The 12,586-nt window shown below is 34.8% G+C and overlaps 1 protein-coding gene across 1 annotated transcript; it reads left to right on the top strand.

The window, feature by feature from the left end:
* Positions 1-769: 769 nt before the first annotated feature.
* Positions 770-11,862, top strand: LOC139129050 (gastrula zinc finger protein XlCGF26.1-like). Its single transcript, XM_070694721.1, has 2 exons — positions 770-907; positions 10,823-11,862. The coding sequence occupies exon 2, from the start codon at positions 10,897-10,899 to the stop codon at positions 11,710-11,712; it is 816 nt and encodes a 271-aa protein (XP_070550822.1). The 5' UTR covers positions 770-907; positions 10,823-10,896; the 3' UTR covers positions 11,713-11,862.
* The last annotated feature ends 724 nt before the right edge of the window (positions 11,863-12,586 follow it).

Below are 12,586 nucleotides of genomic sequence, written 5' to 3'. Positions count from 1 at the left end.
CGCGCACAATTTCGGGGAAATACAAGTTCGTGGGGGATTGTCGTCCGATCGACTGTCAAATTGCATCACATCGCAACCATTCCCAAAATAAAACGACACTGAAACCCTTGGTGAGGTACTTGGATGTAATCTTTATTCACTGTGATTACGTTCAGATGCACTGACGACGGTGCGTAATAAGATTACCATGCCAACGATACCGAGTTTGACCGATGTGTAAACATAATCACTGCGTCAGATAAAAAAAATGTTCCGTTTTTTTCCGGATCCAATTAGTTCGGAGCAGGAACAATTTTGGATGTCGGACTTTATCAGGCATACAAAATATAATCAGAAACGGACATAATAATTTGATGTTCGGCATCATTGGTTTGGATTTGGAAATACTTTTGAAGGTCAGATCATATACCAGAAAATGTTGGGGTTTTTTGTTGGTTTTTTTTTTTTTTTTTGGGGGGGGGGGGCTAATTTCATTCATTTCAGAGAATTTTGAATATTCAACAGAAAAATGACCGATTTGGTATTTATTATCCTTAATTACCCTTATTGTCATGAAAATTACCCACCCTTTTGTCCCTCCCTGCGACATAGAATCCCATCAGCTCGCCTATTCAGTCCCTCATAACTGTCGACAACCCCTTAAAAATAATGACACAGTCCGCTGGGTGCTTCTGTGGCAGCATAGGGCCAAAACGAACCATAGACCCTGGCAATCGCATTGTAGTTGCCCACACTTTCCTCGGGCACTCATAATAGAAAGAGCTGTCCACGGTACTGTGGCCAATTTGGACAAGTAAAACGTCTGCGGGTCATCAACACATCGAGTATTATGTCATGAAATCGGCAATCAAGTACTATTCCGTTTGAAGAAGACATATTCTGTGCAGCGAAACACAGTGAGACATCGGTAAGGTACATAATGTTATTTTGAACTATTTCATCATTGCTATTGGATTGTCTTCGAATTCCAAATTTGGATAGACCATGGAGGTAGAGCATCACCGATTCAAACGGAGCAACTTTGTTTCAAACAGGAGCAAAGTAAGTTTGGCGACAATGACACTGAACCTACGATATTGTACTCAGAAACTACTGTCCAAGGACAGGCAGAGAGGTTATGGAGAGGTGCATAGGGCTAGTGTCAAAATATTCCAAATTGAAATTAACAATTCACGTTCTAGATACATTAGGGTCTTTGGACGCTATAAATCCCGCGCAATTCCACTCGATTTGGACCATACCAATGCTGGCGTCACGAAGTACAAGCACGGAATCGACAACATGGTCTAACTCATTTACACATTTTACATTTACCCATGCCAGTAACATGTCTCCTTGAGATATTCTGCACAATACGCCAATGTTAATGTATTTCAACCACTTCTAATATTGAGCTGTCTAATCACAGTCTGTGGTGTAATATCGTTGTAATTTATTCATTGCGTGGGTTTGAAACAATAGAATTGTAGCATGCTACGCACGGCAAGTGACATAATGCTAGTCATTTGAGTTTGGAGTTTCAGTGTTAGGCACACACGGATTTCTTGATTGTAAAGTCCAAGGCGTTTTACTCTAACACGCAACATCAATGTATGTATCGATTGCTGCATGTTTACTTATCATACATAATAAATATACTTAAGTAGAACTTTCAACTCTCGAAAAAGTTTTTTTTCCTGATTCAGACGTATAATAGGCTTAAAACTTCGGCCATGGCCCGTGTTACACCGTAATAGTCCGTGGGCTAGAGGGGGTCTACGTGCACCCCCCCCCCCACAGGATAACAAACCTGTATTTTTCAGAAGCCTTGGGATCCCTAGAATACGAAATGGAATTTAACAGAAAAAATATAGGGATGGAATAGCTGTTATGGTCATGTTTTGAAGGGTACCACAAAATCACGATTTTCCAAGCCAAATGCATTTTCGTCAAATGTGTCTTCTTGTAAGTCATGTGCTGAGCTCATTTTTTAACATAACCTCACTTGTTTGGTATCATTAGAAAGGGAATTTAGTCCTCTTTAAGATGACATATTGTACTATGCAATATCTTCTACAGTTTTTGTCAAATATAACCAAAACTTACCCCTTACCCCAAAATTTAACATTGCAAATTACAGTAAATCTCAAATTCTACCAATTTTTTAGCTAGGCATAATAAAAAATGCAATGCTTTGTCTGAAATCTGTTTTATTTCATACAGTCACATGTCAGAAATATGAAATAGACTTTTAACAGAAAAAATATTGGGAATCTACAGCTGTAACAGTCATATTTTGAAGGGTACCGCAAAATAACAGTGTTGCAGATTTGCATGCATTTTTGTTAAAACTGTCTTCCTATAAGTTATCTGCTGAGCTTGTTTTCAATATAACCTGGCTTGTTAGGTATCATTAGAAAGATAATTTACTAATCTTCAGAATGATATATTGTAACATGCAATATCTTCTATAGTTTTCATGATATATAACCAAAACTTACCCCTTACCCCAAAGTTTACATTGAAAATTTCAGTCATAGCTAAAACCAAATTCTACAAATTTTTAGCTAGAAACAAAAACTCTGGCCGTTTTTGCTATTAAATCTGTTTTATTTGGTACAGGGACATGTAAGAAATATGAAATAGACTTTTAACAGAAAAAATATTGGGAATCTACAGCTGTAACAGTCATATTTTGAAGGGTACCGCAAAATAACAGTGTTGCAGATTTGCATGCATTTTTGTTAAAACTTTCTTCTTATAAGTTATCTGCTGAGCTTGTTTTTCAATATAACCTGGCTTGTTAGGTATTGTTAGCAAGATAATTTACTAATCTGCAAAATGATATATTGTAACATGCAATATCTTCTATAGTTTTCATGATATGTAACCAAAACTTACCCCTTACCCCAAAGTTTACATTGAAAATTTCTGTCATAGCTAAAACCAAATTCTACAATTTTTTTAGTTTGACACAAAAAATCTGGCTGTTTTTGCTATTAAATCTGTTTTATTTGGTACTGGGACATGTCAGAATTATCAAATAGACTTTTAACAGAAAAAATATTGGGAATCTACAGCTGTAACAGTCATATTTTGAAGGGTACTGCAAAATAACAGTGTTGCAGATTTGCATGCATTTTTGTTAAAACGGTCTTTCTATAAGTTATTTGCTGAGCTTGTTTTTCAATATAACCTGGCTTATTAGATATCATTAGAAAGATAATTTACTAATCTTCAGAATGACATATTGTAACATGCAATATCTTCTATAGTTTTCATGATATGTAACCAAAACTTACCCCTTACCCCAAAGTTTACATTAAAAATTTCTGTCATAGCTAAAACCAAATTCTACAATTTTTTAGCTTGACACAAAAAAGCTGGCCCTTTTTGCTATTAAATCTGTTTTATTTGGTACAGGGACATGTCAGAAATAAGAAATAGACTTTTAACAGAAAAAAATATTAGGAATCTACAGCTGTAACAGTCATATTTTGAAGGGTACCGCAAAATAACAGTGTTGCAGATTTGCATGCATTTTTGTTAAATTTTTCTTCTTATACGTTATCTGATGAGCTTGTTTTGAATATAACCTGGCTTGTTAGGTATCATTAGAAAGATAATTCACTAATCTTCAGAATGACATATTGTAACATGCAATATATTGCATAGTTTTCATGATATATAACCAAAACTTACCCCTTACCCCAAAGTTTACATTGAAAATTTCTGTCATAGCTAAAACCAAATTCTACAATTCTTTTAGCTTGACACAAAAATCTGGCCTTTTTGCTATTAAATCTATTTTATTTGGTACAGGGACATGTCAGGAATATGAAATAGACTTGTAACAGAAAAAATGTTGGGAATCTACAGCTGTAACAGTCATATTTTCAAGGGTCTCGCAAAATCACAGTATTGAAAACTCGCTTGCTTTTTTGTTAAATCTGTCTTCTTATAAGTCATCTGCTGAGCTTGATTTTTGACATAACCTGGCTTGTTAGGTATCAATAGAAAGGTAATTTACTGGTCTTTAAAATGACATATTGTAATATGCAATGTCTTGTTTAGGTTTCATGAAATAGGACCAAAGCTCACCCCATACCCCAAGGTTTACACAGCAAATTACTGCAAATCTGAAACTCGACCTTTTTTTACAATTTATTAACTTTATATACAAAAGGCAATGCTTGTATGCAATCTACGAAATCTGTGTTTTTGTTAGAAAAGTATGTTACAAATATGAAATTAACTTTTAACAGGAACATAATATGATTTTGTAGCCTTTTGGATCATATTTGGAAGGGTACCCAGGTATCAGGGCAAATTTGCCGAAACACATACATTTGCAATATTTGGGTTCCCCCTCCAAAAATGATCCAAGTGGCTACTAAATTGTATCATCTTCCCGTGAAAAGGTAATTTTATACTTGTAACATACTTTTGTAACAAATAAATCAGATTTTAAATAAGAATTGCCTTTTGTATTATGTGCAGCAAAAAATGGTAGAATTTGTGATAAGCTGTAATTTGCGATTTGAACTTTAGGGTATGGGGTAAAGTTTGACCATATTCCAGGAAAACTATGAATGACATTGTATATTACAATATGTCATCTTAAAGAAGAAATAAATTGCCCTACTAATGATACCTCACAAGCCAGGTTGTGTCACAAAATAAGTTCAGCAGATGACTTACAAGAAGAAGAATTTAACAAAAAGGTGCCAGTTTGCGGTCCTGCGATTTTGCATTTCTCTTCAAAATATGGATGATACAACTAAACAGTCCAAATATTTTTTCTGTTAAAAGTCTATTTCACATTTCTGACATGACCAAGTACCATATACAACAGATTTAATACCGAAACAGAGCTATTTTTATCATGTCTAGCTAAAAATTCACGGAAATTGATCACGTTATCTATGACAGTACTTTCAATATAAACCTTGGGGTATGGGGTACGTTTTGGTCATATTCCATGAAAACTATACAAGATATTGCCTGTTACAATATTTCATTGTAAATACCAGTTAATTACCTTTCCAATGATACTAAACAAACCCGGCTATAATCAATAACAAGCTCAGTAGACTACTTATAAGATGACAGATTTAACAAAAACGCATAGAATCAGGAATACTGAGATTTTGCTGTACCCTTAAAAATACAGCTGTTACAGCTATAGAATCCTAATACTTTTTCTGTTAAAAGTTCATTTCATATTTCTGATATGGCCAAGTACAAAATAAAACAGATTTCATACAAAAAATTGCCTAATTTTTTATGTCTGCGTAAAAAATTGCTTGAATTTGATATTAGCTATGACAGTAGTTTTCGATGTAAATTTTGGGGTATGGGGTAAGTTTTGGTCATATTCCATGAAAATCTATACAAGATATTGCCTGTTACAATATTTCATTGTAAATACCAGTAATTACCTTACCAATGATACTAAACAAACCCGGTTATAATCAATAACAAGCTCAGTAGACTACTTATAAGATGACAGATTTACAAAAACGCATATGAATCAGGAATACTGAGATTTTGCTGTACCCTTAAAAATACAGCTGTTACAGCTATAGAATCCCATACTTTTTCTGTTAAAAGTTCATTTCATATTTCTGATATGGCCAAGTACAAATTAAACAGATTTCATACAAAAAATTGCCTAATTTTTTATGTCTGCGTAAAAAAATTGCTTGAATTTGATATTAGCTATGACAGTAGTTTTCGATGTAAATTTTGGGGTATGGGGTAAGTTTTGGTCATATTTCATAAAAATCTGTACAAGATATTGCATGTTACAATATGTCTTTTTAAAGACTAGTAAATAATCTTACTAATGATACCTAACAACTTACATTATATTCTATAAGAAGCTCAGCAGCTGACTTATAAGAAGATAGATTCAACAAAAATGCACGCAAGTCAGGAATACTGAGATTTTGCTGTACCCTTCAAAATCTGACTGTTACAACTACAGAATTCCAATCTTGTTTCTGTTAAAAGTCTATTTTATATTTCTGACATGACCCATTACCAAATGAAATAGATTTCATACAAAAAATGCCTGATTTTATATGTCTAGGTAAAAAATGGTAGAATTTGATTTTAGCTATGACTGCAATTTTCAATGTAAACTTTGGGGTATGGGGTAAGTTTTGGTCATATTTCATGAAAACTATGCAAGATATTACATACCGATATTACAATATGTCATTTTAAAGATTAGTTAATTATCTTTCTAATGATACCTAACAAGCCAGTATATATTCAAAAACAAGCTCAGCAGATAACTTATAAGAAGAACAATTTAACAAAATGCATGCAAATCTGCAACACTGATATTTTGCGGACCCTTCAAAATATGACCGCTACAGTAGTAGAGTCCTAATATTTTTTCTGTTAAAGTCTATTTCATATTTCTGACATGTCCCTGTACCAAATAAAACAGATTTAATAGCAAAAACGGCCAGAGATTTTGTTTCTAGCTAAAAAATTTGTAGAATTTGGTTTTAGCTATGACTGAAATTTTCAATGTAAACTTTGGGGTAAGGGGTAGATTTTGGTTATATATCATGAAAACTATAGAAGATATTGCATGTTACAATATGTCATTCTGAAGATTAGTGAATTATCTTTCTAATGATACCTAACAAGCCAGGTTATATTCAAAAACAAGCTCAGCAGATAACTTATAAGAAGAAAAATTTAACAAAAATGCATGCAAATCTGCAATACTGTGATTTTGCAGTACCCTTCAAAATATGACTGTTACAGCTGTAGATTCCCAATATTTTTCTGTTAAAAGTCTATTTGATCATTCTGACATGTCCCAGTACCAAATAAAACAGATTTTATAGCAAAAACGGCCAGATTTTTTGTGTCAAACTAAAAAAATGTAGAATTTGGTTTTAGCTATGACAGAAATTTTCATTGTAAACTTTGGGGTAAGGGGTAAGTTTTGGTTACATATCATGAAAACTATAGAAGATATTGCATGTTACAATATGTCATTCTGAAGATTAGTAAATTATCTTTCTAATAATACCTAACAAGCCAGGTTATATTGAAAAACAAGCTCAGCAGATAACTTATAAGAAGAAAGTTTTAACAAAAATGCATGCAAATCTGCAACACTGTTATTTTGCGGTACCCTTCAAAATATGACTGTTACAGCTGTAGATTCCTAATATTTTTTCTGTTAAAAGTCTATTTCATATTTCTGACATGGCCCTGTACCAAATAAAACAGATTTAATAGCAAAAACGGGCAGAGATTTTGTTTCTAGCTAAAAAATTTGTAGAATTTGGTTTTAGCTGTGACTGAAATTTTCAATGTAAACTTTGGGGTAAGGGGTAAGTTTTGGTTATATATCATGAAAACTATAGAAGATATTGCATGTTACAATATATCATTCTGAAGATTAGTAAATTATCTTTCTAATGATACCTAACAAGCCAGGTTATATTGAAAAACAAGCTCAGCAGATAACTTATAGGAAGACAGTTTTAACAAAAATGCATGCAAATCTGCAACACTGTTATTTTGCGGTACCCTTCAAAATATGACTGTTACAGCTGTAGATTCCCAATATTTTTTCTGTTAAAAGTCTATTTCATATTTCTGACATGTCCCTGTATCAAATAAAACAGATTTCAGACAAAGCATTGCATTTTTTATTATGCCTAGCTAAAAAATTGGTAGAATTTGAGATTTACTGTAATTTGCAATGTTAAATTTTGGGGTAAGGGGTAAGTTTTGGTTATATTTGACAAAAACTGTAGAAGATATTGCATAGTACAATATGTCATCTTAAAGAGGACTAAATTCCCTTTCTAATGATACCAAACAAGTGAGGTTATGTTAAAAAATGAGCTCAGCACATGACTTACAAGAAGACAGATTTGACGAAAATGCATTTGGCTTGGAAAATCGTGATTTTGCGGTACCCTTCAAAACATGACCATAACAGCTATTGCGTCCCTATATTTTTTCTGTTAAAATTCCATTTCGTATTCTAGGGATCCCAAGGCTTCTGAAAAATACAGGTTTGTTATCCTGTGGGGGGGGGGTGCACGTAGACCCCCTCTAGCCCACGGCCTATAAGCCTCGTTCGTTAATTTTTGGCTTTCTCTCGCCATTGCCCTAAATATAGAAATAACGGGCGATGCGATGACCATTAACGTTATTTATGGGCGAGGGCGAAAGGAAAGCCAACAATTAACGCGGAAGGCTTGTCGAGCCCGTTAATTTTGGTTTCTCTCGCCCTCGCCCATTAAATACACGCCAATGGTTAGCGCGGAGTCTGTTATTTCTATTATCAACAAACTCAAGAAAACCGCCAAATTTACGAAAATTTCCCACGCGAAAGACAACGTCCCAGAACTTGTATTACACAAATGTGACGCATTCACTGAACAGTGTGTAGTGCAGAATGCGACGCAATGTCACGCACGCTGTAAAAATTTTGCAAACCCGGAGATTTGTTTTTGAAATCGTTTCAAAACGTGGCCCATAAATGCTCCATTTTTGTGATAGAATATGATCACAAATTGCGTTTAATCTGTACAGTTACGATGTTTACGATATTCATATTAACAGGCACGTAAACAAACAATTACTGTAGAAATAACGGACGACGTGCTGACCATTAACGTTTATTTATGGGCAAGCGCAAGAGGAAAGCCAACCGAGCCCGTTAATTTGGCTTTCCTCGATTGTCTCTCTTTTAAACTAATTTCTAAACCGTCGTTAGAGACTGGTCAGTTTCTTCAGCCTGGGGGGCGGTGGATTCAGGGGGGGGGGGTCACCCTGTTTTGACTTTTGTGGTGGGGGGGGGGTCACCATGTTTTTGAAATGCCCAATAAGGGGTCAGTGTGTTTTTGAATTTGACACAGGCTCATCATTGCCTAAAATGCTAGTGTCAGCCACAAATTTCATCATTCAGTTGTATTTTTCGGCGCGCCCTTCGGGCGCATAACTTTATTAATCAGTCATATTTTCAGCACGCCCAACTTAACATATCAAGCATACGTACATCAGAGATATCTGTATGTTAAATATTTTTCAGCGTGCTCTTAAGCTCATTCATTCGTGCTCTTCAAGACTTGTCTCTACATTCAAACGCTTTTTTGGCAGGTATCGCAAGCTGGTAGATAAATACAATATCTCTCTTCGACAAATGATCACTGATGGCATCGGTGACATTGGGCCTTAGTTAGTGACCACTACCTGACTTACAGATTGATATATGGCGGGTGCCACATGTGGGGCAGGATGCGCTTACCATTTTCGAAACACCTGACATCACTTCTTGGTCTTCTGGCCAGAGGTCCATATATCTTTCCTTTCATGAATATGACTTTGTTTGTGTACCGTCTATTTACTGTCTGTTCTGTGCTGTTTTGTGTCTATGTTTACAACTATTGTCTTGCGAATTCCGACCTACTGTCATTGGATTATGGATTGGTATGATTGCGATTACTTTAATGTATCAAACATTTTTCAGCATGCCGTTCAGGTGCATGACTTTAATATACAAGGCATATATATCAGAGATATCAGGATGTTTCATATTTTTCGGCGCGCCCTACTTTAATAAATCAGAGATATCTGTTGTTTGCTAAGTGAAAGTGTACCATAAACACCGTGCCGTACCGTACTCTCTGTGCCCAAGTTCAGAGGTTGCCATAAAGCCATTATGGTGATAACCGGTAGGGCACATTGTATACATTTTGTGTGTGTGTGTGTGTATATATATATATATATATATATATATATATATATATATATATATATATATATATATAATATATATATATATATATATATATATATATATATATATATATATATATATATTATATATATATCAGTGGCTTGGTGTCAATTCAGGCAATGTATAGTGCTCGATGCGTTTCCGCAGGGCATAGGTATTGCTAGACGTGGAACTTGTCGTGATTACTCTACAGGCTGTTTCATGCGCTTGGCAATCGTCAGGATATATATATATATATATATATATATATATATATATATATATATATATATATATATATATATATATATATATATATATATATATATATATATATATATATATGTATGTATATATTGTCCACCTTTTGTTTTACCTATGTCGTGCGCTGTGGGGGGGTCACCCTGTTTTCGAAATTTGGAGGGGGGTGGGGTCACCTTGTTTTCGAAATTTGGAATAGGCGGGTCAGCCACTTTTTGACGTCGGCAAAAAATAATCCACCGGCCCCCCAAGGCCGAAGAAACTGACCAGTCCCTTAAGTGATATTACAATATTACCTCACGAGAACACGTTTCCTTTCTTAAAACATGCAGAAAATGTACTTACATCAAACTTTTCGAAATTTTCTTTTTATCACCACATTTCATCCATAATCATAATATACAACGTATGGAATCATAATCTACGTGATGGAATTATTCAGTATGAATCAATAGTTATATCTAAATTTTTACATTGCACTGTCTGTCTGACATCAAGATTTCACACTTTTGAACTTTTGTTGATCATGAAGAATTTGATTTAAACGAACGCATATCTTTTGCTGACCTTTAATGACAAATGACAATCTCACATTGTCCTTATAAAGGTACTATCACTGCATGCAACTTATAAAATGTTCATCAAGCCGTGTAAACGGTGTAATGCATGCTCAAGGATACTTCGTCAAATATTTCAACTGTAAGCGTGAAAATTTTGCGTTTCGGAGAAGAACACAAAATTCAAGACAATCGCTTTTTCCCAGCACTTTGACGGAAGAACTTATACATACGTATTCCATTTATGCTTGTATTTCAGAAAATTAAAAAAAACCGTCTGTTTTACGGAGTATTTTCATTAAGTTCAACGACAAGGGAATAAATCTGCAGAACATGACAAGTCTTTTGACGCAGGAAGAACATGAACAAAAGTCACTTTATGGAAAGGAAAGAGCATTTGTTTGTGAAGAAAGTGGTAAGCGTTTAACACAGAATGAAGACATGAAATACCACACACTGGATCATATTTATGAGCAGCAGTTTGTCTGCAAAGTGTGCAGTAAAGACTTCAACAGCAGAGAATCCCTCAAAATCCACGTCAGGATACATACAGGTGAAAAGCCGTACGTCTGCAAAGTATGTAGTAAGGGATTTACACAAAGTGGAAATCTACAAAATCACACAAGGATACATACAAATGAAAAGCCATTTGTCTGCGAAGTGTGTGAGAAGTGTTTTGCAACAAGCGGACATCGAACAGTTCACGTGAGGAGACATTTAAATGAAAAGCCGTTTGTCTGCGAGGTGTGTTTGAAGGGATTTGCACAGAGTGGACATCTGAAAGATCACACCAGGATACATACAAATGAAAAGCCATTTGTCTGCAAAGTGTGTGGGAAGTGTTTTGCAACAAGCAGATATCGAACATCTCACATGAGGACACATACAAATGAAAAGCCATTTGACTGTGAAGTGTGTGGGAAGGGATTTGCACGCAATGGAAGTCTAAAAGATCACATGAGGATACATACAAATGAAAAGCCATTCGTCTGCATAGAGTGTGGGAAGCGATTTGCATGGGCAGGAAATCTTAAAAATCACATCAGTATACATACAAAAGAAAAGCCATTTATATGCGAAGTTTGTGGTAAGGGTTTTGTACGGGGATGGAATCTAAGGGTTCACATCAGGACATATACAAATGAATAGCCATTTGTTTTCACAGTGTGTGGCAAAAGCTATTCACACAGTGGAAGTCTCGCATATCATAAGACGACACACAAAAGAAATGAACAATTTGTTTGAAAAGTGTGTGGTAAGAAATTACCACTCATTCTTTGACTAAATTTGATTAAAATAAAATGCCATTTTCTGTGAAATCCTTGATAAGAAAATTACCTAGAATAGGTTTTACCAACAACATTGATTCCATCCCCAAAAGGAGGGGTATACATTTAGTAGCTTCATTGTCACAGATGCGCAGCTTATATTACGTCTACATGCAATGTGGCGTCCGTTTTCTGTAATCGTTCATCAGTCATACCCTGTCAACTTTGATCTTCTCAGAAACAGTTCAAAAATATCCTATCATTCAAATAGATCAGTATGACTTATTTTTGATTTGTCAACATGATGAAGAGATTTGCGTTATGTATGTATGTATGTATGTATGTATGTATGTATGTATGTATGTCAATCTGTCTGGATTGATGGAGGGAGGGACGGACGAAGGGACGGACCACTGTACACATTAAACTTATTTTGGTATAATGATGCCATATGTGGTGTAGATGTGTTGTCTTAAAATGAATCTGTCAGTCTCATAAATATATGCAAATGAGGGAGAAGAAAACGGAAAATGGCCAAAAGTCAAGAACTTAGGCAACTCTAATTTAGCTGTTGGTTTGATGGCAATATTAGCTGCTTTCTATTTTAAGTTATGTTTTTCTATTTTCGCCATATTTGTAAAAGCATCTTCTTTCTTCTTCTCTCAAAAAATGGTCCGATTGCTTTCAAATTTGGTACACAGGTGAAATGGTGTAGGTCATTCATCCAAATTCAAGTACTGCCTGTGTGAATGGTT

The sequence above is a fragment of the Ptychodera flava genome, unplaced genomic scaffold (genome assembly GCF_041260155.1).
Source record: "Ptychodera flava strain L36383 unplaced genomic scaffold, AS_Pfla_20210202 Scaffold_87__1_contigs__length_454918_pilon, whole genome shotgun sequence".
In the NCBI taxonomy this organism is placed as follows: Eukaryota; Metazoa; Hemichordata; class Enteropneusta; family Ptychoderidae; genus Ptychodera; species Ptychodera flava.
This window is presented reverse-complemented; position numbering and strand designations above follow the sequence as displayed.